The sequence below is a fragment of the Odocoileus virginianus genome, chromosome 23 (genome assembly GCF_023699985.2).
Source record: "Odocoileus virginianus isolate 20LAN1187 ecotype Illinois chromosome 23, Ovbor_1.2, whole genome shotgun sequence".
In the NCBI taxonomy this organism is placed as follows: Eukaryota; Metazoa; Chordata; class Mammalia; order Artiodactyla; family Cervidae; genus Odocoileus; species Odocoileus virginianus.
Window position 1 is genome coordinate 48,971,116 of NC_069696.1, and position 27,282 is coordinate 48,998,397.

Below are 27,282 nucleotides of genomic sequence, written 5' to 3' on the forward strand. Positions count from 1 at the left end.
TTTCAGAGAATCAGACATGACTTAGCAACTGAACCACCACTTTTATATTACTCAGATCATTTACAAAAAAAAAAAAATCTATGTTTGAGAATGAGAGGTATTTAGGTGGGAAAAGCCCCTCACAGATATCCAGCCCAGGATTTCTCAGTCTTGGCTCTACTGAGATTTTCGAAGGGTAAGTCTTTGCTGCTGGCAGCTGTTCTGTGTACTGTCGGATGCTGAGCGATAGCTTTGGTCTCTATTCACTAAATGTCAATAATGCCCTCCAAACTGTGATGGTCAAAAATGTCTCCAGATACTGCCAAATGTTCCCTGGGGACCAAAATCAGCCTCGGGGAAGAGCTATCAGCCTGCAGATTTGAAAGCTGAATCAGAGAGTTGCAGGAATATTTAAGGCCCCAAAGCTGGAGGAAGGCATCACTAGGAATAGCACCAAATGATCTGAATCTTAGACTCACGCTGTTTCAATAACACCTCTGTTTCTCTCATTAGATACTACCAAATTAGGTAATTAAATGGTTGTTTTACTCATCTAGCTTATAATCATGATAGTATTATTATATCATTAACAAACAATTTTTAAAACCTGAAAAAATTAACTAACTCTTTTTTTCCTACATGGAAACTCTCCCACTCTCATTTTCTTTAGTTATTTGTGGGCAATCCAAGATTTACAGAAAATTAGTCTGAGATAATTTAGGAAGATGGCAGACCCTAGGTGAACATATATGAGCTTCTACCTCTTGTATATCTATTAGTGAAACTGACCCCAATTTTTCAAGGCTGACATAATACTAGTATGTAACCAAGATACAAACCTATTATTCTTTCAGCAATTTAAAAATGCAATTTTTACATTAAACTTCTGTAGTCCTCTGCCAAGTTTCTGCTCTCTACATCCAATCCTCCTAAGTCCTGTTAGAAAAATTCTGTATCTAAATGATGTTTGTGAACTTTGCAAAACGTGAACTTTGGCATCTTGCTCTTCAGTTCAACACTGAGTATGTAGCCTGTTCACCCTGCTGAGTCCTGGGTACAAAGGCAAACAAGATATAGTTTTTACCTATGAAAGAGGTACAATCTAGTATATAATATACAGTTAACTTTAAAATAATTATATAATGAGTGTCACTGAAACAAAAACAGGTGTATGAGCTTGAACTGGGGTGTCTGGAAAAGCTTCCTGAAGAAAGCCACACATAAGCTGAGTGCTGAAGGATAGTTAACATTAAAGAGTCAATCAGAAGTGGAAAGAGTATGTCAATAACAACAACAACCAAAAAAACGGCAAAAGGAAAGGCAAGGGGCTATGAAATGCTGGGAACTGCAATTTATTTAATCCTTCAGACTATGAAAGGAATGATCAAAGATCCAGTTGGAGATCTAAGAGGAGGCCTGGATGCAAGGGTTTTCAAAGAATTAATTGTTCATTAATATGTTCCAAAGCATACATTTCTTCACAAAAAGATTAATTTTAACACATATGAATTATGTATATTTATCTTAAGTATAACTTTGGCTTTACAACCATGTGTAGGTTTGTAATGTTTTTATGCAAGTCACATGTTCTGAGTACTGAATTATAAGAGTCTTTTATGAAGAAGCTAGGAAATAATTTGGATGATCAATCACATCCCAGGGGACTAGATTTTCCTATCAGTTTCTCACAAGCCAATCATTATCATCACAATCCACAAGGACATGATTTACAGGTGTTACTAAACTAAGCAGCTTAAACATTCTTCAGCCTTTCTATAAAATGTAAAGACTGATCCTACAGCTCACCAAAATTTACAGCTTAAACTGGATAATCTTTGGTACACTATTTATTTCTGTTCCCACAGTGCTTGTTCCTAAAACTTTTTATGCCATTTATACTTATTGTAATTTTGTTATTTTTATTAAATAGCATGTAATCCAATAACACATGCATGTAAAGAGCTAGTGTTTTTATGAAAAAAGTTTAAAGCTTTGGAAACATTTGATAAAGCTGAGTCATATATCTTAAAAGTTAGTGTTAAACAAGGAACTATAGTAATGACGTAGTAATGATAGAACACTTAGGAGAATAACCTAAGTGTAGATAGAATCCATTAAAAGTTTGTCTTCATAAATGATTGATTACAAGCAAGGTTTATAGAAGAAAAACATATAAGACAAATTAATAGATTCTTACCAGAAAAAAATGACCTTAACACCAAAAGATTAGCAAGTCAGCTTAATTTGTGTTTTCAGTTAAAATATTCATGAAATGTACTATTTTCATGATTTTCTCATTAAACATATTTTTCCATTGGCCAACAAAATCAGTTCTAAGCATTACAGAGTAAGAGGGCTTCTAATTATTCCTGACTGTATTTAAAAAGCCTACTTCATATCATGTCACCAGGGAAATGCAAATTAAAATAATTAGATGTCACTCTACACTGTTAGAATGGCCAAAATCCAGAATATTGGCTGGTGAGGAAGCAACAGAAACTCTTATCCATTGCTGGTACTACAAAACTATACAGCCACTTTGGAAGACAGTTTAATGGTTTCTTATGAAACTAAACATACTCTTACTCTATGATCCAGCAATTGCCCTGCTAGGTACTTAACTGAAGGAGGTAAAAATGATGTCCGCATAAAAACATGCACACATATTAACAGCAGTTTTATTTACAATGACCATCACTGTAAGCAACCAAGATGTCTTTCAGTAAGTGAATGGATGGACTGTAGTACATCTAGACAATGGAATATTATTCTGTGCTAAAAAAGAAACGAACAGACTTCCCTGGTGGCGCAGTGCTAAGAATCTGCCTGCTAATGCAGGGGACACCGATTCGATGCGTGGTCCAGGAAGATTCCATGTGTCACGGAGCAACTAAGCCTATGTTTCACAACTACTGAGCCTGCGCTCTTAGAGTCCATGAGCCAAGACTGCTGAGCCCACAAGGGACAACTGCTGAAGCCCACGCACCTAGAGCCCATGCCCCTCAAGAAGAGAAGCCCCCACAATGAGAAACCCACACTCTGCAACAAAGAGTGACCACTGCTCACCACAGCTAGAGAAAGCGTGCACAATGCAACAAAGGCCAAGAGCAGCCAAAAGTAAAAACCTTTTCTAAAAAAATGAAATGAGCTATCAGGCCAAAAAAACACATGGGTAAGATTAAGATGCATATTAGTAACTGAAAGCTGCCAATCTGAAAAGGCTATGTACTGTATAATTCTAACTATTTGATGTTCTGGTAGAGGCAAAACTACAGAGGCAGTAAACAGATCAGCAAGGAGATCCAACCAGTCCATCCTGAAGGAGATCAGTCCTGGGTGTTCATTGGAAGGACTGATGCTGAAGCTGAAACTCCAATACTTTGGCCACCTGATGCAAAGAGCTGACTCATTGGAAAAGACCCTGATGCTGGGAAAGATTGAGGGCAGGAGAAGGGGATGACAGAGGATGAGATGGTTGGATGGCATCACCGATTTGATGGACATGGGTTTGGGTAAACTCCAGGAGTTGGTGATGGACAGGGAGGCCTGGCGTGCTGCGGTTCATGGGGTCACAAAGAGTCGGACACGACTGAGTGACTGAACTGAAACAGATCAGCAGTTACTAGGGTCTGGGTGGGGGAAAAATGAACAGAAAACACATATGATGTGAGGGATAGTGAAAATACTCTCTATGATATTATAATGATGAATACATATTTATACATTTGTCCAAGCCCACAGAATGTACAGCACCAAGAGTGACCATAACATAAACTGGATTATGATGTATCAATATAGGTTTATCAATTGTAACAAGCGTTATCACTCTGGTTGGGGATAATAATAATGGAGGAGGCTATTCACCTGTGGGGTCTTGAGTATGAGAACTCTCTATTTTCTGCTCAACTTTGCAGTGAGCCTAGAACTGGCTCTCTTTTTTAAAAAAAAGTGTATACTGTACAAAAATGAATGGACAGTATAGCAGATACAAGTATAGAATCCAACATTTGAACAAAAAAGTTTCCATTTGTCACTCATGGCTATACAGTTTGCATATCCTTTATTAAGGATATGTAGAAAAATACATAAATAGATATTACAGTAAACCAGTAATAGATCAAACCAGTCAATTTCCTAAAGGAAATCAACCCTAAATATTCATTGGAAGGACTGACGCTGAAGCTCCAATACTTTGGCCACCTGATGTGAAGGACTGACTCATTTGAAAAGACCCTGATGCTGGGAAAGATTGAGGGCAGGACGAGAAGGGGGCGACAGAGGATGAGATGGTTGGATGTCATCACCAACTCAATGGACATGAGTTTGAGCAAACTCTGGGAGTTGGTGATGGACAGGGAAGCCTCGTGTGCTGCAGTCCATGGGGTGGCAAAGAGTCAGACACAATTTGGCAACTGAACAACAATGGTAAAACCCACATTTCATGTATAATTTGCTACTAAGCTAGCTATTCAATAAACTGATTTTAGCTTCATTATAATATTGCTTTGATTCTTCTCAATTATTTTATTTTCAAAATCTCAAATCCTATCCAAACCAAGACCATCTAACCAGGCTACGCTGAGGCAGGAATTAACCATGGTTAATTACTGGTTATCAGGAATTAACCATTACTGTTGGAAACCAAGTAATTTAGATCCCACAATTACAGCTGGAATATAAACAGGATTATCTGCCTATTTTAACCTTTACCAAGTCAGTAAGTTTTATAAGTATACCCCAGAGTCAGATAATCAGGTATTTTTTACCTTTTAAAAATATTTTGAAAGGTCTCTATAGCATACATACGTAAGTATTTAAATATCCAATCACGCCCACTAATTAAACTTTTTTCCCAGATCCTTATATAATAATGACCAAGATAAATTGACAAGTAATCATGTTTAATATCTCTGCCTTGAAAAAACTGTTCCTAAGTCATCCTCCTACCTCCCCACCCCCAATAAATATCTAACTTTTTTCTGTCTCCGCAATTAGATATTCTAATTGCTCATTTGAAAAAATACAATTGACTTAACAACAACTGGGTTTAGAGGGCTAAAGAGGGCTAAGAACTCGGGAGTTATACCAAGAAAAGATAACAAATCCCCAGTTCTAAGAAGCTTACATTAAAAAGTTCAAAAAAGAAAAATGAGCAGTATTTTAAGAATATGTGCCACCTGAAACTTGAAAATAAGCGCATACACAACCTTGCAATGTTCATAGAAGATTAAGGGTTGTGTGACAATAACAGTTTCATTTGCTAGATCCCAATTCATCCACTTTTGCCAACAGCCTTATTTTACTGACACCACCCTCTCCTTTTATACCCAATCCATCCCCAAGTCATAGTTGATTCTATCTCTACTTGTTTCTTAAAATCCATTCACTTCTAACTTTACTGCCACTCACCTAGTCTGATCTAGTCATTCAACTACTTCATTTCCAGGCAGAATTATTCCCACAGCCTCCTAACCCATATCCAATCCTTGCCTTCTCTAATAGTCAAACTCCCTTCCATCACAGAGCTTTTATATATGTTACTCCCTCCACCTAAAAAACTCTTACCTGCTCTGAACTGAAAAATCCTACTCATCTTTCAGATCTTCATGTAAATTCTATTCTGTCAGAGAGGTCTTCCCTGATTCCACAAATTAAATTATACTTCCTCAGTTATTCTCTCATGTCACTTGCTTCTTTTTTTTTTTTACTTGCTTCTTATTCACAGCAATGATCACAATTTATGTTTATTCATGTGTTAACATCATATTTCAATCTAATGAACTCCAGGTTCTTTAAGGACAGAAGTTAGACTATCTTTATTCATTCTCATATGCTCACTGGTTACAGTCTGCCTGGCACACAGTAGGTGCTACGTATTTTTAAATAAATTAATGAATGAAGAAAATACTATACCACTGGTTAGTGCTGCTGCCAAATCACTTCAGTGGAATCCGACTCCTTGCAACCCCATGGACTGTAGCCCACCAGGCTCCTCTGTCCATGGGATTCTCCAGACAAGAATACTAAAGTGGGTTGCCATGCCCTTCTCCAGGGGATCTTCCTAACTCAGGGATCAAACCTGTGTCTCCTGCAGCTCCTGCATCGTAGGCAGATTCTTTACTGCTGAATCACCAGGGAAGCCTCTGGATAGTGCTAAGACAGTTATATATTTTAAATGCTTTGGGAAGACAAAGAACATTGAATGAAGTGGATTTTTTAAATTTAACTGTCTTCTCTTCAAAATCTCATCAAACTTTTTTCTTAATACCCAGGATCCAATCTGCAAAATCTGTCTCTACATACAAGCTGCACATGTAGTTCAAAGCATTATTGTTTACTGTAGTATTAACACCAAAACTTTTTTAGTTGTTTATACTTCTGTGGTTGTAAATAATTCAGTTTTGTCCCCAAAAGACTTTTGTTGGCTGGCATAAATACGTAACACACTCATAAGGTTGTCTGCTAAAAAATCTTAGAACAATGCCTAAGATATTCTTATTTTAAAGTTAATAAATCTGAATTGTATTTTAGATAAAATCAGAATTACATTTATATCATTTTATTTTTACTCTCAAAATATATGCAGACAGGCTTATAAAAATTGACAAATTTGATCCAAATAAGTAAATGCAGTATAGTAAGTGAAGGCCCATGGATTTTGTTAAATATTGAAAACTGTATGTTAAATGCTTGTGGTACCTGCTAATGACCATTTCAGATCCCTAGCTACATGATGGATACTAATTTTCAATACAGAATTGGCTTTCATCAACCAATGCCAAGTATCAAAATGTCAATATTTAAAATGCAAGATCCAGGACTTGTCAAAGCCAATGATTGTATTATTACAACAAATACTGATCATAACTCTGAAAGTTCAGAAAATCTAAATAACTTGCTGAGGATCATGGAGAGATTTGAATCCAGGTTTGTTACATTCCAAAGCTCTATACAATAATGCTTCCCAGATGGCCAGACTGCAAATGGGTCATTTTTGTATGATCTGTTTAGACTACATTCCTACATACCTAGAATATTTAGGGAACTGATCACCACTTATATTCATTCATTCTCTCTCTCTCTCTCTCTCTCTGCCGTCATCTCCCACAAAGCCTCTCTGGCAGTTCTCTTTTGAGGGGACTCACTTTTTAAAGTTATCCCAGAGCATCCTCTGGATACACGAAAAAAATCCCACAATCCTTGGTCCACCAACATGCACTTATCTCCTTACAGTTCCCTCTTGCTCTTTGCTCTCACTGAAAGCAGCCTTCCACCTATCCAGGTTTTAGACGTCTATGAGATTCCACAACCTTGTGCCCCCCCATATTCCAGCCAAGGGACACGTGTCAAGATCACTTAGGGCTCCTCTCACTTGGTTTGGAGGGACAGATGAGTACCATCCCCCATCCCATTCTCCCACCCCACCAACATGTTCACCGTGGCCCCAGCTTGAATCTCATACAAGAATGAAGCAGACAATTCTGGAATGAGTCTCTGCATGCTCTGAATGGTTAATTGCCATGGGAGAACCTCTTATACTATTCTTAGCCTTTGGGATCACATGTGAAACTAAGATAGAGCCCCACTTTAATACCTTATTGTATTTCTGTTGATAAAAATATAGGACAAGGAAAAAAATTCAGTTTTTTTTAAAAACTAAAAGCAGATGCTAGCATTCACATTTTGATAAAAGATAAAATTCTGGTCCTGTCCCTCCTGTTTTCCTTTCCTTCATCCTTAACTTACTGTTCTTAGGCATTTTCTCATATGAACTTACAGTCCCTTTAAAACTAGAAGAAAAATGAAGCAGGAATATTAATGTAAATGGACATGATAAATCTAAATGGGTGATAAAAATGTTCTAAAACTGGTTATGGTAATGATCTCACAAGCTGGTAAATATTTTAAGTTTTTTACTGAATTCTATGTTTGAAATGTCTGAGTTACATACATCTCAATAAATATGCGTGTGAAGCACGCTGAAAAATGCAATGTAGCATTAAGAGGCTAACACTGCAAACAGACTTAAGGAGGAAACAAAAGCTTTGCCTTCACTTTTAAGGATCTGGGGTGGTAGATGGACTTAGAGTCTCTAACACAGAATGAAGTCAGAAAGAAAAACAAATACTGTGTATTAATGCATATATGTGGCATCTAGAAAAATGGTACTGATGAATGTATTTGCAGGGCAGAAATAGAGATGCAGGGAAGAGATGTATGGACAGGGGCTGGGGGGTAGGGGGACGGGCTGAACTGGGAGATCGAGGTTGACATATAGGTAAGACAGCTAGCTGGTGGGAATCTGGTGCATGGCATGGGGAGCTCAGCGCCGTGAGCTGTGATGACCTGGACGGGTGGGGGGAGGTCCAGGAGGGAGGGGACGTATGTGGACGTAGAGCTGATTCACGTCACTGTACAGGAGAAACACAACATTGTAAAATAACTATACCAATAAATAACTTTACAGTTATAGTTACAGCAATAATTTTTTTTAAAAGATACTAGGCTGAAAGTGTTTTCACCTAACAGAATCCACGTGAGTAAGAACACATGTGCATGAGCAAGCATCAGAGACATAAACAACTCAACCTGTTCAAGACTGGAAGGAGCCCACAGGAACGCAAAACAAATATGGTCTTGATGTTCTGACTCAAAGAAGTTCCTGGAAATCTTCAGGTGTCTTAAAGGACATCAACACAGTAATTTCCTTAATACGAACCATGACTACTCCAGAACTATCCCAAAACAATCACATAGAAATGAAAACTGTACTGAGTTCATGCAGCACAATAGGTATTATGGATTGGCGGAAAGAACTCGGCATACCAGCAGCAACTCCTCCTCCATCACAGCCACACAAACAATTCCAACGCCATAGACATCACCACCATCAACCCATTGCCACCAGCAGCGCGCGCGCACACACACACACACACACACACACACACACACACACACCCCTCTGCTACAAATCCCTAATTTACTTAGCCAAGAATAGAGAATTTAACAGAAAAGCATAGTTACACAAAATATAGAGGGGATGCAGCATCTCTGCACAGATTTCCCTTCTTTCTTGGTTCCCTATGGAGCTTGGTGGTCCTGCCAGTGACCGTCCTCCTCCATGTGGCCAAGGTACTGCCAGAAAAGTGAGAGGGACCGAGCTCTCCCCACGACTCTCTCCTCTCCTCTCCTTCCCAGGCTTAAGTCATTGCTTTCAAACTGATGCTAACAGCCCCGCTTTGCCTTTTGAAGTGACACTGAAAACATTTGGTTCTGGAACTCAGCGGGGTGTGAGCAAGATGGTATTTCCCAGGTATGGAGACGGTGGAGAGTTGGGGGAGCAGAATCAACATCCAACATCCCTGAGCAGTAGCTCCTCCCCTGGCCTTGCGGTCCCCTGAAGAGCCCCGCTGTGCCTGGTCACATTGAACTCAACTCATTTGAAAACAGATCTGAGGCACTTTAAGAAATACAGGTATTCAAACTAGCTTTTAAAATACACATCTTTTAAATTAAAAATTCAAACAAGATAAAGACACGAAAAAATGAAACAAGATTAGTTTCAAGGAAAAAGGAAAATTTAAACTCAAATTCAGCAAAACATTAAATAATTGCATCTTTTCAAGGGTCTATACTATAACTGAATCTGTACATCTGAAACTAATATATTGTTAATTATACTTCAACTAAAAATTAAAAATAGATCCTATACTAACATTCATTATTTATTCTTTACTACATACCTTGCAAGTTGAGAAAACATAGATAAAATACTGAACTTAACCTATGAAAACTATATAAAATTCAGGCTGACTCACTGAATAAATATTTACTATATGCCTAGGATATGTCTATTGTGAGCTAGTTACTGTGCATTCTTCTAGGCATTGGGAACACCAGTGAGGAATATACACAGAATCCTCACTTTCTAGTCAATGGAAACAGGTAATATGAAGACAAATGAGTAAACCAGAGTACTTTAGAAGATGGTAAGTACTTTGGAGAAAAATTAAGCTGCAAGGGAGACAAAGACAGATATCAAGAAGTGGGAAGTACAAACAGAGTGGTTGAGGAAGACCTCTCTGAGAGCCTGGGCAGGGACTTGGAGGTAAGAAGACAGATAAAGCCCAGAAGATAGATAAAGAAGAGTGTCACAGGCATGGGGAGGAAAGTGCAAAAAATCCGGGGCTTGACAATGTGTCATGACGTGCTGAAGGAGCAGCAAGGAGGCCACTGCAGCTGGGGCAGAGTGAACCAGCGAGGGCAGGGCGAGAGAGCACGAGGCGGGGCGAGGGAATTATTTAGGTCCATGAAGTCAATAAAATGTGAAGTTAGAACTGACATGACACGACTTCTGTTTTAACTGGATGACTCCAGACTTCTGTGCTGAGAGCACAGTGAAGAAGTCAAGGTGAGAGAGGCCGAGGCAATGATCCAGCCAAGAGACAACAGTGGCTTTGACCAGGGTGCTGGTGAAGTACACAGTGACAAGGGTCATACTCCAATATGTTCTGAATCTACATTCTTGGCCTAAAGAAGAGACTTTATCGTTGAGGTTTTTGCTTGGGGTTAAACAAGTATCAGGCTAAAAGTATCTCGGTCATACTACATGGAGTAGATTTTGGATTTTCAAATGCTTTTACTCATGTGTGTCCTAAGATTAAAAACAAAAACCTCTGCATCCCCTCCTGAAGTCTTCTTTTTTTTTTTTAATCTTTTTTTTTTTAATTAGTTGGAGGCTAATTACTTTACATCATTACAGTAGTTTTTGTTATACATTGAAATGAATTAGCCATGGATTTACATGTATTCCCCATCCCAGTCCCCTCTCCCACCTCCCTCTCCACCCGATCCCTCTGGGTCTTCCCAGTGCACCAGGCCCGAGCACTTGTCTCATGTACCCAACCTGGGCTGGGTATCTGTTTCACCCTAGATAATATACATGTTTCAATGCATGAAGTCTTGAGTCCCCTCATGAGGTTTCAAGTTGACATCATCATAAATTCACATAGGATTACAAAGAACATAATTTCTGGTAATGTAAACAGTAAACTTCTAAAACATAATTTCTATTATCTCCTAAGTGGTTAGCTTTACCACAAGGGGCCCAGGCTTCCGGTCAAACAGTATGGGTATGTCTGTGAGGATGTTTTTGGGTGAAATTAACATCTGAATGAGTAAAGAAAGCAGTTCATCTTCCTTCTCTCACCCGACCCCATCATGTGAGGATCTCATCCAATCCATTGAAGATCTGAATGCACAAAAAAGCTAAGTAAGAGTAAACGCCTTCCTAATAGCCTTGGATTGGGATGTTGGTCTCCTCGGACCATTGGATTTGTGTTGTTGTTTTTTTTCCCATTTATTTTTATTAGTTGGAGGCTAATTACTTTATAATATTGTAGTGGTTTTTGCCATACATTGACATGAATCAGCCATGGATTTACATGTGTTCCCCATCCTGACCCCCCCATCCCACCTCCCTCCCCATCCCATCCCTCTGGGTCTTCCCAGTGCACCAGCCCTGAGCACTTGTCTTATGCATCCAACCTGGGCAGGCGATCTGTTTCACACTTGATAATATACATGTTTCAGTGCTATTCTCTCAGATCATCCCATTGGATTTGAACTGAAACACTGGCTCCTGAGTCTTGAGCTTGCCAGCTTTGGGACCAGAACTTAGCCCATTGGTTCTCCTGGGTCTCCAGCATGCCAACAGTAGATCCTGGGGCTTCTCAGCCTCCAAATCCCAAGACCTAATTCCTTATAATCTCAATATTTTCTTCCCAGCCCCCACAACCCCCTCTCCCATATGTGGATGTATATATATATATATATGTATGCGTGTATGTCATTAGTCTGTTTCTCTAGAGACTCTTCACTAATATAAACAACATTATCCATTTAAAATATAACCAAGTTCAAGCTCCTATCAACTGTCAACTTTATATGGTTTTTTTCCCGTTAACTCTTTTATTCAGTCTACTTCCCCACAAAACTTTATCCCAATGTAGGAGCATTTCTTATACGTTGGGAAGTCTTTTTATAGCCCATGCTACCATACTTTTTGGCAAGAAAATGTTTCAGACTGCTGCTCTGTCCGGCGCCCAGATGGACTCTCGAGCCCTGCACTATACACTGCGATTCGGGATGTATAAGGAGATGACTTCTTGGCTAAACTGGGCAAAGAGTAAAGTGAAAGCAGAAATGAGAAATAAGAGCTCAGATTGGGAACCAATACCCTCAAAATATTCCATGCTTTAAGTGTCCAAATACACCCCAGGAATACCCATTTTAAACCTCTGGAGTGGACTACCCATTTGTCTGATCACTGCAGAATTTTCTGTGTATAATCCTAGCCTAGCTCTCGGGTGTTTCCTAAACTGCCATTAGAAATCGGTAGGAGGATACGGGGGGAGCCTCGGGCAAATGTGTCTGTTAGCAACTCAGCTCACTCTGAAGGATGCTAACCCCACCCTTAATTTGACACTTGCTAGGGCAGCAAGTCTCTCTTTAATTGGCCACACAGAATGGCTGCACTCTAAGTCTTATGTGTCAGGAAGGACTGCCTCATGTTCCAAGGCAAAGAATAGTCTCAAAACTTCAGTTGAGGAAAACAATCACAGGGAAGCCTGCTGGAAGGACAAGGAGTTCATCTAGCTCTCCTATCAGTGAGCCAAATCAGATCCGTAGAGAACAGGGTACCACAACAGAACCTTGCCATCGCTCTTATAAAATTTTGCTTTGAAGTAATGCTATTAACCCAAAAATGTTTTAGGAGAATCAGCCTTACAAAACTTGATTTTCAAAACAAAACACAGTGTACTCTTTATGGAGACTCCTGGGAGAAATTCTCGTCTGATGTTGGTGCCAAGAGTAGTTATAATCATCCTGAGAAGCTGGTTTCTCTGTACTCCTCCAAGCGTTTCCTCTTCCCGCTGGCTCACAGAAAACTTAGAGGCAAAGTTTTGGCCCCCGGAGCTTATGCTTCGGTCATCCTGACACGCTATTTAATTCTATTCCTGGTCCCATTTTGTATTCTTAGCAGCCAAAATTCCTTCTGGCACGAGGGAATATACATACAAATACCTATATACATTTGATCGAAGACTGGAGGAGAAGGGAGCAACAGAAGATGAGATGGTTGGATGGCATTATCAGTTCAATGGACATGAGTTTGAGTGAACTCCTGCAGACAGTGATGGAAGGGAAACCTGGTGTGCAGTCCATGGGGTCACAAAGAGTCAGAGCTGACTTAGCACCTGAACAACAACGACCTAAATGTGTGTACACAGGCTGGAGTTTTGTCCTGTAATCTCATGCTCCTTCAACCTCCTTTGAGATCTACAGAGCTACTTCCCTTTAAAATACTGCATATTTTTTTTTAATGCTTAGAATCATGAATATGCTATAGACTGTCACAGCAAACCAAGGTACCAAGAACATAAGGTACAATCATTTGGGCCTCCAAAAATAATACAAAACTAAACAGGATACAGGAGTATTTAAACAACAAAACAGTAACAAAAACCAAAATCTAATTTTAGGTTTTGATTAACAATTGTTTGAGCTCCTACCTTGTGTCAGACACTAAGCTAGATGTAAGGAATTAAAAAGAAAATAAAAATGGTTCATAATTCAAAAGGACTACTGTGGTTTCTGCAGGAGAATTGCAAATGTATCTGCATGTATATACATACATATACCCGCACATGTTATATCATTAACACTGACGTAAGTCTATATAAGGTTATAAAAACAGGGCAATGTTAATGCCATCCCATGCTCAGTTATGGATAAAGGATTCACATTGACTGTCTTTGTTGAAGGGACTCCTTATCCATTACTTTGACTACTATAATGATTGAAACGTTCTTTTAATTTCATGACTTATGATGACAAGAGCAGGTTAATTCAAGAAAGAATGAACCCACCCAACTCAATGAGGACTGTGCATGGTTTACTGTACAGTTAACTGGAGAATATCAGTCAAATTAAATGCCTTGTTCAAAAAATAAAAATAAAAAAATAAATGCCTTGTTCAGTAGAGATCAAGTCTCTACTCCTGCCCAATTTTAATCTCTACTCCTATTATGTAAATATACCCCCAGTCCATGATAACTGGAGCAGTCTGGGACATGGTTTTCATTCTCAGTTTTGCAGAGGAAATTAACATTCTTATAAGCAGCCTAAAATCCTCCAAAAGACAGGGTCTGGAGAGAGGTTGGGATCCATAAAATTTTTTTCATGATTGTATTTTCAGTTTTATGACATAACACCATGTGATTTACAGAAATATACTATTTAGAATGAATAGCTCTGCAAAGATAACTCTCAAAGATAAGGGAACTAGCCTTAACTCTGAAACATATTATACCCTTTAGCTACTGGAGAAGAATACCAAGGTTTTAGGAACAACTCTCTTTAGCTAAAAGCACTTGAATTAAATGTTAGGCGATTTATTATGTTCAGCCACGTTACATTCATTTCTCCCCACACTCCCAAGGTTCACGATCTGTGGGTCCTTTTCTGTGCCCTCAATTTGTCCCTCTCCCATGTCAATCCAGTCTGGCAATTTCTTATTATCAGGGCTCTGATTATTCTTTGCTGAAAATTCTCAGGCTGTGAAATTGCTTAAAGTTAAATTTTAGTGTAGACTCTTTATCAATTTTATTGCTCAGGAAAGTAGACACCATTCATATACTTTCAATTAACCCTATTTAACATAGCCTCAGACAGAGTAAGGCAATTCTGGGAATTCACCATTGAATCGTTTCACACATTCCAGTGTGGTTTGCAAGTATACAGATGTGCAATAGTTCACCCTGTGAGAGGTCGCGGTGGCCCACTCAGCAATCAGTTGCCCTGACTGCTCGTGCTGAAGTAGCCATCACCAGTTAGTCTTTCCTTATCTACCTTTATTATTCTGTGCTTGCATCTTGCAGCTCCAGTGTGGAGACAGACCCACCTCTCACCACCTCAAAGGCCACTCAGCCCATTGGACTCTCTCCCTCTCTTCTGGGCTTCTTCATCAGTCACCTCACTGATCTATTTCCACCCTGACTCCCGACTGTGTTCTCCATGCAACAGCAAGTGAGACCCTTCCAAGGTTTCCACTCCCCTACTCAAAACACTACCCAGCTTCCCATCTCACTCTGATAAAGTCTAACATCTACCATGACCTCTGGCTCCCAGTCTCATTTTCCTGTCCCACTGCTCCAGGCCTCGTGTTCTCCCCGCTATTCTTTGTTCATGCCACGCACAGGCCCTACTCAGGGCCGGTCCATTGGCTGTGTTCTCTGCTTGGACACCCTTTTCTCATATATCCCCTGGCTCGCTCCTTGCACTCTGTTCAACCATCACGTTGCTGGCAGGACCGTCCTGACCAGCATACTCCACACCACTCTCCCTTCCTTCATTCAGCTTCATTGCACTTACCACCGCCTGCCACATTTTATTGATCAGCTTCTTTGCAGGTCCCCTGTGTAAGCTCTTTGGAAGCAGGGAGCATATCTACATTAAATATTGCTATATCCCTGAAGCCAAGGACAGAGCCTGGCCCACATGCAATCATAATGAGTAACTGGTGAATGAATCTCTCATAAGCTTCCTCTGTCATTCCTCACGCCACTGACCCACTGTAACTAGTCTTATGGGGCCCACTTTACAATCTCCCTACTAGTAGTCCTCCTTGTCTGCACACGCCCTTCCTCCCCACTTGACTCCTATTCGAGTGACAGGAATCTGCAATCTGACCTTGACTCTTTCCTGCTCAAAGTTTTCTCCACCGCCTACAGAATATAGCAAAATCTCCTTAGCATGTCCTATTAAGCCTTTTGAGATCTGGCACCCACCTACTTGCCAAGCCTCATCTCCTACTCTGGCCCCATCGGCTCAATTACTTGCAGATCAAGTTATGCCACATTGTCTTCGCACTGGCTCACTTCTCTGCCTGGAGCAGCCCCCTCTGCTTTGCCCACCTGGAAGCAGCTCATCTAAGTGGTCTCAGTTAAGATGATGATTGTCAGGGAAGCCTTCTCTGATTGGCCCAGGACAGCCCTAAACCCTCCCCTCCATGCTCCAACTCTACCATGCATAGGTTTTCAAGCAAGCACACTGCCGTAGTATCATTATAATTATTTGTTTTCAGGTCGGTCTCCCAGTGAATGCTAAAAACCCCCTAATGAAAGGAACCAAGTCTTGTTAATATTCATATTCCTAAATGCTTGGCCTATGGTAAGTGTTCATTGAATGTCTCCTGAGTTAGTTAATAGATAAATGAGGTAACATAAGAATGTAAAAAGGATCAGAGTAACTGGTCCTCTGAATTTGGGAGTGTGAAAAACAAACTCAATTGCAAATTTAAAACAAATGCATTTTCATGGTTAAATCAACAATTCAAAATATGAGATTTTTTTAAAAGGAACAAAAAAATCAATCACATCTATATGGAATTTTAAATATTTTTCCCCAGGTAATTTATTCAGTCTACTGTGCTCAAGAACACTCCCATTCCTTTCTCATCTCTGAATACTTCCGGAAATATGTGAAGACGAGTAAGGACTTATCATAATACCATATCAAATAAGCTATTCAAAGAAAAGATACTGTTGATATATGTGAAGAATGTTAAAACACTACTGAGCGTCACAAAAGAAAATTTGAATAAATGGGAACCTATACCCTATTTGGGGACAGAATTAATTCAATTTCATAAAATACTTTCCTTAATCTATAAATTTAATTCAACCCTCCCCCTAAAACATGATTTTTAAAGAGCCAAACTATTTAGAAAGGTCATATAGAAAAAAAGAATGTAAGAAGACACAAGAAAATCCTGGAACAAAAAAATATTAATAAAAGAAGACTAGCCATCCCAGATATTAAACCATAGAAAACTAAAAGAAATTAACACAGTGCAGTTATCCAACAAACTTACAGTCAACAAAACAGACTAAACTCTCCAAAAATAGCTCTAACTGCAGAGGGGATTAAATACACGATGCTACCCTTTCCTTCCACTTTCACCCGAGTCGAAGTAAAAATCATCTCTCTCAAGAAAGCCACAGTAAAAGCAAGGGAAAGACACATCATTCAAGAATTGTTTGGAGAGAACTGGGCAGTTATTGAAGAAAAACAAATTCAGATTTCTATTTCATTACTACAGCAAAATAAGTTTGAACCAAAGAAATACATGAAAATAAAATCTTTACAGAAGCCCAACAAGACATTATTGAAGAATCAATTTTATGATCCCAGACTGGGTTAGGCTTTTTTGATTATCATACAAAATCCAGAAAGAAAGAAACATATGACAACTTTTGGGCAAAAACAAAGCTTTTATGCCCAAAATGTCATAGACAGTATCAAAAGATAAATGGCAGAATAGCAGAAACCATTTAGGGGAAAATCATATCAGAAAATGTTAATTTCTTTTATAAAGAGCTCCTAAAAATTAAGGTCAAAACTCAAATCTTAAAAGTAAGCTTGCAAAGGGCACAGAAGAGAAAGATACGAAGAAGTCACATGAAAAGATACTCAAATTAAACTATGAGATGCTACTTTTCCACAGCAGGTTAAAGTCAACAGCAATTTGGTAAGAGCTATTAAAATTTTCAACTCACAAGTTCTGTGACCCAGCAGTCCACTCTTAGAAATCTTTCTTATATACTTACTGGCATATAACTGCTCCTCTCTAACCACCCTGCCCCCATCTCCACCAATCCCCTTTCCTTGGACGTTCTCTCCAGGAAACTGCAAGTCACAGCACAGCAGAAGCTTGTCTAGACCATACCCCATCTGAAGAGTGATCATTCCTAAACCCTCTAGACCACCAAGAGTCAAAGGAATGTAATCATGTTTGCTTCCATCCTGTGCTTTTCTCTTCAATCTCATCTTTTTCTTTACGTGACAGACAGCTGCTTCCTGGGTCCAGTAGGTCTTCATCCCATTGACCCCTTTGGCCAAGCGGTCCTTCAGCTCTCTGTTCATTTGTCTCTTTGATTCATTTATGACCCAAGTGGATTTTAAATCACAATAAGCCTCTCAGAGACTGAGAACAAACCTGTGAGATCCATCCAAAAAACTCCAATGTGAAATCATTAATCACAAACATGAAGAAGAAAGCACTATCTGAATTATTAAAGAAGAGTTCTGCTAGGCCGGTAAATATATATGGGAGAATTTCCCCAAATACCTAACAGCAGAGACGCTATGATAATAATGAGCTAACAACTGCTAGGCTGTGTGACTAGCTTGCAGCCGCTGTGCTAAGTACTTTCCAAGTACTATCTCATTTAACTCAGCCACTGTATAAAACAGAGAATATTAGTTAACCCCCTTTTTATAACTGAAGACAATATGTACAAAGAGAGTAAGTAACTGGGACTTCCCTTGTGGTCCACTAGTTAAGACTCTGTACTTCTACTGCAGGGAGTGCAGGTTCGATCCCTGGTCAGGGAACTAAGATTCTGCATGCAGAGCAGCCAAAAACAAAGAAAATTTCTTGAACTGAATAAAAATGAAAATACAACATATCAACTTAGAAAGAGACTGAGTAACTTGCTCAAGATCCAAAGGCAAGTAACTAGCAGGGCCAGAATGGGAACCAGACTGCCCAAGAGCAGCTCTGAAGATATTTTGCTTTAAATCCTAAATTTTTTAGAAGTAAGGTAGAAAGTATTGACTGGAAGCTTGCTTGGAATAGAATGGAACATTGATACTGAATTCAAGATCACACAGAATATAGAGTGGGAATTTTTAGAAATCCATAAATACTACTTTTTGTTTCAAGTCATTATTTCCATTAACCAATTCACACAGATGTTCTATATTAGGCAGCACCTGTTTCTGGAAGCGTTGCTCATTGATACACATAGGCCTCGCAGGCTTTATCCTCCTTCCTGAACTGAAATTCCTTGCTAAATTTCCTGTGTGTTCATTTCATTCACTCCCATCTCCCTCTCCTAATGTGTTATGCTCATTGGTACGGCCACCATTTCTCTGTCTCCCACTGTCCCCTAAGCTCACACTCTGTCTCCAAGAACAGCCTAACTCACTCCCCTCAGATTCTGGTGCGAGAGCGATCTCTTCCTATCCCATACTGCTCCTTTAAATGCTGACAATTTTACCCTTCAGAAACACACTCACATGAGCTTTGATGTCTACAGTACTTTTCCTTTAAGTCAGATCAAAAACTGAATTCCTGCTTCTAACTTTTGCTCACAGCACTCCAATGGTTTCAACAGCTGCACTTACGTAGCAGGAAAAAAAAAAATTCGTTTTGATTTATTTATGATAGACTCGTCAGAAAGCAAATATAAACACAACAGGCTGAAAACAATAAACGAATAAAATGATTCAAAAATAACAAATAAATAAATCAAAAGAAAGCCAAATGCGAACAAAATATTCATTTTTTTCCCCATAGTGCTTATCACCATCTGACATGCTTTGTATGGGCCAAAATAATGCTTCCTCCTCGCCTCCTACCACAATGTTTGCTCCATGAAGACAAGACATTGACCATTTTGCCTGTTTCTTCAGTGCCCACAACTGGGCCAGGAGCATAGTATTACAAGTGTTCAGCGTGCACGTTAGTCACTCAGTCATGTCCGACTCTTTGCGACACCATGCCAGGCTCCTCTGTCCATGGGATATCCCTGGCAAGAATACTGGAGCGGGTCGCCATTCCCTTCTCCAGGGGATCTTCCTGACCCAGGGATCGAACTCGGTTCTCCTGCATTGATGGCAGATTCTTTACCTTCTGAGGCACTAGGGAAGCCCATAAACGTTCAGTAGTCCTCGTTAAATGAGTAAGTAAGTGAATGAAGCTGTTCTATCTCATCATCTCTCACTCCGTAAACAAGATTTGCTTTCATACTCTGGCCAAGATATTTAGAGATCCTCCTCAATCTTTTTTAGGTTACTTTCAAGATGGAGAGTCATCTGATCAGATCCAACTCTGAGATGTACAAAACTTAACTACTCACCACTTCCTAAACATATGTTTCCTGACTCTTAAAAGAAAAAAAAAAAAAAGGAGGGAAGACATAGCAGAAATCATACTTCAGGGATGAACTAACACAAAATTTTCTAAGCCACTTTTTCACCTACATGAAACTAGTTCATGCATGCCTATACCCACTGGTTCATAAGATGATGATTATCAGTTCAGTTCAGTCACTCAGTCATGTCTGACTCTTTGTGACCACATGGACTGCAGCACACCAGGCTTCCCTGTCCATCACCAACTCCTGGAGCTTGCTCAAACTCATGTTCATGGAGTCAGTGATGCCATCCAACCATCTCATCCTCTGTCATCCCCTTCTCCTCCCACCTTCAATCTTTCCTAGCATCAGGGTAAGATGATTATATTCTTTGTAAATAGCACAAAGCTAATCGCCAAAGAAAAAAGCCATAAATTATTAGCAATAAAGCACCAAAGGGTTTAGGGGGTTCTTTACACTCTGGACAGTGTGTTAACAGGCACTTCAGTGACCTCAGTCCTCAACTCTCTCTAGGTCTAAAACTGATTGATTTAGGTTAGATTTCCCAGCTTCACTTCCTTGTGATGACTTTGAATGTCAAACTATACCCTCAAGGGCAAAAGGGGTGGGTGAGAAACACATGTCTTATGCTAAGCAACTGCATTTCTCCCCTGCTGAATACAGAATTTTGACTCAATTAAACCCGAGAAGAGATTCCAAACAAATTTCTAACTGGCTTTTTCTAGACTCTATTATCTCCCAACTTACAGAAATCATCAACTGCCACTCAGATCTTCTGATACCACTGCCATCTCTCCCACCCAAAAGTTCCTTATCCTCCTCTGCATTTTCCAGCCCTCTCCTTACAGGCCCATCCACTCCCTTTATCTTCCAACCAAAGCCACCTCATTGTTGACCCACCATCCCATCTCTAAGTTCTTACTCAAGCCAGCCCCTCTGCCTAAAATGACCTTTCTACTTCAGTCGCACCTGAAGTCTACAGCCTACTAGACTCTGCTGCCTTGTAACCAGGTCACAGAATAAGTTCTCACTAGTTTGTGGCTTTTTGGAGGACAGGAATTACACTGCTCTCTTTTTTCTTTAAATCTTTCATTCCTGGGGACCTGACACAAGGCTCTGCTTAGAGAAGACACTTAATAAATTCTTAACTGTTTATTGAAACTCACTGGGAGGCAGAGACATTTTCTGGGATTTCACGTAGAATTTCTAATGGATTACACAGGATGGCTGCCAATCTCTTTATCCTTTTCAGTACAATTCATACAGTCACATTATTTTGAAAAATTAAGTTTTCCACACAGAGCAGCCATTTCCAATACCAGGACCCTAGGTTTTCTATGGTGATTCTCAATCTGTTTGTTCAAGAATTATTGTTATTGCTCAGTCCCTGACTCAAGAATTATTGGATATCTGCTATTCAGCAGTCACTCTGCTGGGCCTTGGGATATAGAGATGAAAAAATATGGTCCCTGCCCTCAAGGAACAAACTGCCTACTTGGGAGAGAGGCAAGTAGACAAGTAATTATAATAATAATTTATAAAGCCCTATGAGGCCTATATCAAGTCCAACGAGGTATGTAAGAGGACAGACAGGGTCTACCTAGCTCAGCTTTGGGCACAAGGATCAGTAAAGGTGGTAAGGGTCAAAAAATTTCCATGGGAGATACTGAGCTTGTCTAGAAAGTTAGTCTCAGGAGAAACAGTATCTACAGAGGCACAGATGCAAGTGAGAGTGCCTTACTCCTGAGCACTGCAAAAGTTTTGGTATTTCTGGAATGTTCTAGGGGAGTTGCAGAACAAGAAGCAGAGCATAGGCGCAATAGCTGTACATTATAACAGACCTGGTATAGAAGGCTAAGGAATTTGGTCTTTAACCTACCATTAGTTCCATGGACGCTGTACTATCCAGACTCTGAATTTACAATTCCAGGAATCAGGCTAGTTTTGCCAAAAAATGGTAACAGTCATCTTGGTGAATCCCAACAACAGCACAAACAAGTTCAGCTAATTAATCTCTTTTGTTCAATCAGGTAACAAAAATCACAAGCTAAAAATACTATTTTGGAAAATGGTAAAGATATACCTTGCAGTGACAGCAAAGGTGCTTTTCTATGAAAAGAACTTCTCAGTGGAATAATCACAGGAAAGAACTGCCCAGGCGAACTGTTTCTCAACTTGGGCTCTTGGAGAAACCAGTATGAAACGGCAAGCAGACCACTGGCTGAAAAAGGCAAGAGATGATGAACTCCATGAAGCGTCCCTAGACTGAACGCCCTCAGAGCAATGGCGGGGTCCAGCTGGGTCACCAGGAGGCCCCCACTGCCCGGCACTGGGGGGCGCGTCAGGTGCTCAACGAATCCTGGAGCAAATAGACAAAGGAACTGATCCGTAAACATCACCCCCTCAGCAGAACGGAAACAGCTGAAGCCCAGGGGGTGGGAAATCAAGCATAATGTTTTTTTAATTCTTGAAATGTTCATAAGAAAAGCAGTTTCAATATAAAAAAATGCATTTCCGCACAAGCATAAACACATGACCATAAACAGTTGCTTGATGTGACTCACTCTGACTGGCACAGCCACGTAATCTGCATGAAATAACCCCAGAAATAATGGACAGCAGTGAGTTGGAGGCCACAAAGCAGTTTTGTGAGCAAAGAATGACACAGTAAGTGTCAGCTGTGTATCGTGGAAGGGGACCCACCCCAGGAGTGGAGCTGCTGTCTCAGTGAATCCATGCACACTGACTGTCTTGCCCAGGTGCGGACCAGATCTCTCTTCTGTGGTAGTGACTTAACTTCCCGGGACTTTAGCTTTCTTATCTATGAAACCAGAGAGTAGGTTAGAGACTCCTCCAGGTCCCTTTTGATGACAAGGAGAGGTATTTCAAGGTGTCCCCAGGGCAGCAGGTAGTCGCCATACCCACACAAGCCCTGACCATGAAGGATCACCATCAGCACATGTTTCTGAGTAACTCTGATGATCGTATCACTGTCATGACATGCTGGGTCTTGCAGGGTTAAGGGAAGGCACAGCCCATTCCCCATCCCCCAGGAATGTCTCATCTGGGTCAACTGCCTTAGAATCACCCATCTAGTAAAGAAAAATAGAGCTGGAACAACAGTTCATGATTTTTAAGTGACTGGGAGAGCCCTCAGATTATCTGGGGCTTCCCTCGTAGCTCAGACAGTAAAGAATCTGCCCACAATGCGGCAGACCTGAGTTCGATCCCTGGGTCAGGAAGATCTCCTGGAGAAAGGGATGGGCTACCCACTCCAGTATTCTTGCCTGGGAACTCCCATGAACAGAGGAGCCTGGCAGACTACAGCCCATGGGGCCACAGAGAGTTGGACACGACTGAGCAACTCACATTTTCACTTTCACTTTGCAGATTATCTGGTCCTCCAAGCCCAATTATGAGTCTGAGTCTGACAGCCAGTTGGTGGCTGAGACCAGAGAGGCACTTGGGGTCCTGAAGGCATCCTGCTGGGACTGCCCATGGTCTCTAATGGTGCCCAGACACTGCTCCCTCTCCGACACTTACAGGAGGTCCCCAGGGGGAGGCCAATGGGAAAATGTGAGTGAATTCCTGCTGTATGAGAGTATGTCTGCTTCCTATAAGAAGGGCTGCAAGCCAAAAGGCCACTCAGCAGATGCCTACTTAGGGGTCAGAGATTGCTATTAGAGAACAGGCCCACCAAACCTGTCATTATGTATTTTTAACAGTTTCTTGACTCTTCAGACTTAAAGGCCAACAGCCAGAGTGGAGAATGCATGCTAAGTATGGGGAGGAATTTTTCCCCTTTCATCTCACATTATTTTCGGGCTGTGATTTGACTCTCCTCCAAAATTCTGCCAACTCCCTTTACCACCCAAGAGATATAACTTGCAACATAAACATTTATGACAGTGTGGGTAGATTATTAAGCTCCTAAGAACATGATTTTTTTCTGCAAAGCTGACCTAGTGACTACAGTCCTAGATGAATTCAGAAGGGAGACAGATCAAAAATGCAGTCTTCAACGCAGCTCATGAAGAATTTCTCCTCTTTTATACAATCTGTCTGAGTTGCCAATTGACCAGCAAGTTCCTTTCAAAGTAGATCACCATAGCTGGTGTTGGAAGTGGTTTTGAACCTCTGTTAAAAAATGGTTCTCCCTCTAAGCAGCTTTATGTGGGAGTTATATTTTCTTCTTACTCTTTAAAAAAAAGTGGGGGGGGGGGCTCATGGAGAGATAGTAAAGGAATATGTCACCTTAATTATATTTTAAAAAGCCACAGGAAAATTTAGCCAACATCCTTAATGATACAGTTCATTCAATTTCCAAAGAAAGGCTGTACCCACAATCAAGTGATTTTATTTTGTATCATCCATAAACTCCCCCTCTTTACCAAAAGACCTTTTAAATAGTAAACATGTCAAGATTTGAGGGCATTCCAACCTAGACAAATCTAGAATGTCATCAATTAAAATGCAAAAGTGATTCTATTTCTGGTCCTAGTAATCAACTATGGAAAGTAGTTTCAATGACAAGAAGGCCTGTAGACACATGTGGTTATAGTTATACTAACAGGGGCAATTTCTTCTCTCAGTTACATGATTACAGGTTGAACACAAGAGTTTGGTTACTGGAAGAGAAGCTGTTAACCAACTCTTCATTAATCAAACAATCTTCATTGAGTTTACAGGAGGGCACATATGCATGTTCATGCATAGAAACATAAAGCAGAAGTAGGAAAGAAAGCAGACAGAAGATAAAAAATGGAAAATACTGACTCAGAATATAAGCTATAGGTTTCAAATTAGATCATCATCAAAAGAAACAGTAAAAGCACTGTTTTAATGACAGTTGTATGAGTAACTGTATCTACATCTATCTAAGTGTTTCTAGACCCATTTCAAATAAATACAACTTGCTACAGTTGCAAGCAAAATTGGTTGCACGACATAGCACCTAAACACACACACACATACACACACACAAAATGTTGCAGTGACTACACCACACCAAGAGGCTAAGAGTCACTGGCTCCATTCAGCACAGCTTTTACCAGTATTTCCTGCAGTGGTTGTATACGCTGCCTTCAGAGACCCTGCAAAAGAATTAAGCTGGCATCATGCTGTGAAACAAGCAAACACAAAGAATGCATTCTCCCAATTCAGGGAAATTCCCAAAGGCGTTATCTGGAGGAGGGGTGTGGAATCACTGGGGAAATCCCTACCAAAAAAAACAAAAAAACTAGCTGGAGAATGCAAAGCAGTCTCAGAAATGTTTCTCCTCCTCTCTAAATGAGCATGCTACAAATACTGAAAATATGTACACAACAGTCACAAGTAAACAATACACTTGTGAATATGCTGCATATATACAATTCTGATGGCACAGATGAATATTCTGCTCAGTAAAATGAAGGACGCCCACAGTATTTTCTCTCAAAGCTAATGTTGCTACTAATTAAAACAAAAGATTTCTAAATGCATCTGAAATGGCCTGTCTTGTGAAATGCAGGGTCTATTTCCAAGACACCCAAGCTGACTCTATAACTCTTTCCATCTTGATGAATACGTCAAGTTGAGTTGCCAAGCACCTGATAAAAATCCTTGCAATTGGAGGGGAAATAATTAAGCAAAGTAAGAAAACACCAGTAGAGTTGAAAGTCAACAACTAAACCTTAGAATCAAAGGAAGCACAGAAGTCAGCCAGTTAAATGACAACATTGCTCCCAGCCATAACTAAGTGTAGGGAAGTATGGATATTAGAATAGCTAATGCAAACAATGATGAAAGTATTTAAAACATTATTTAATGATTCAGAGATTACAGTATGCAAGGATCCTAATTTGTTGCTGTTATCCTATTTGCTGGTTTCACTGTGAAGCTGGGATATAATGTAAACATCTACAAATTCTTGTTCTTTGTTTTAATATATGCTTTCACGTATTTAAAGAACGCTCCACCAAAACCAACCAAATGTACCTAGGGAACAAGATAAAAGCATATGTCTGATGTCATCACCACTATTTTAAGACAAATCCACACTGAGGGTAGAAATAAGAGCGGTGAGAAAAAGCAAGCCAGTCAAGCAACTTTACGTTCCAAACTCCCAATCAACAGGGAGAAAGACCAGAAATTTCACCCCACATTTCCCCCTCCCTAGAGTTAAATGGACCACAATCAGAAAACCCACACAAAATCAAGATAACCCATCTCCAGTTCGACTGGAAAATAACGAGCAGAATGAGAACTGCAAAGCTTATTCTTTGGAATGCTGCGGTGACCAAAATAATCCAAGACACCTGCTACCCAAAAAAAAAAAAAAAAAAAAAAGACAGACAACTCCCTATGAGAAGAGACTCCCCTTTAACCCCAGGTTCCACAAGATAGAACTCTACTTTGTGTTCACGATGTGTTTCCTTTGGACTTCCAGGGGCTGCCAATAATTAACCCGAAGCTGTGGTGCCGGAGCCAGCAGCCTCAGAGACAAGGTGAAAAATCAGAACACGAATCTAAGAGTAAATGCCCTGCAACAAAACAGCCGGCCTGATGTCACCGCAACATGCACCGATCTTCCTTCCAACCCTGCTTCTGTTCTGATAGCAAAGTCTAACCATTCTAACAGCCTCCAAGCCTTTTATCTCAAGAGGAGGACTGAAACTATGTTGTCAACTCAAAAAAAACGTGCCTCTTGTCACTGCCTCACCACCCCGGGAAGAGGATGGGAAGAGACCCGTCTGCAGAACAGGCACCCTGAAATTCCAGAGAAAAAGCAATGAGGTCATGCCGTCTACTCCGTCCGCGGGCACAGGGGTCCTCCCGCCGCCGCCAACGTTACCGCCCGAGTTGTAAAGCCCAGGAGAAAGACGCAGGGCCGGTGCGGACCCACAGGCAGGTGCTTACAGCGCCGCTGCCCCCAGCCGACTCCGACATAACTCACACGTGTGCCGTCGTCTCCGGGAAAGATGGAACAGTGCGCTGGGTGGGCCGAGCAGCCCGGCCCTTCCGGATTCGGAGAGAGTGCACCTGAGCACGCCGAGGGCTCATCTCGCCCCCAGATTTGTCAGTCGCCCTCCCCGGATTCCCTGCACACTGCTGCAGTTTACCACCATGCTCACATCTCCCAGGCTGCCGCTTCAAGGACAAAGAGAGAGTGCTTATGTTTCCATCACAGCCGAAGAGCTCCGTTTATGGAAACAATTAAACAAAACAAAAAGACAAACAAGCCAGACAGATGACCCTCCGGCGTTTTCAATAGCTGGATCCCCACTCCCCACCCCAGACGTGGACCCAGGAACACTAG

General features: G+C 40.6%; 1 protein-coding gene across 6 annotated transcripts in view; it reads right to left on the reverse strand.

Annotated features, from left to right (window-relative positions):
- The window catches only part of ANO4 (anoctamin 4), a 427,540-nt gene that overhangs the window by 315,194 nt on the left and 85,064 nt on the right, over positions 1 to 27,282 (reverse strand). Inside the window, exon 1 of one of the 6 annotated variants that reach the window (XM_070454087.1) lies at positions 26,920 to 27,265. The exons of 4 other annotated variants lie outside the window; for them this stretch is intronic. Coding sequence is in view for 1 of the 2 variants with exons in the window: in XM_070454085.1 (XP_070310186.1) it covers positions 22,069 to 22,381 (313 nt within the window). In the remaining variant the exon portion in view is untranslated. Of the gene's footprint in view, positions 1 to 22,068; positions 22,383 to 26,919; positions 27,266 to 27,282 lie in introns of those variants that run through there. One more of the 6 variants, XM_070454085.1, reaches the window with a different exon arrangement.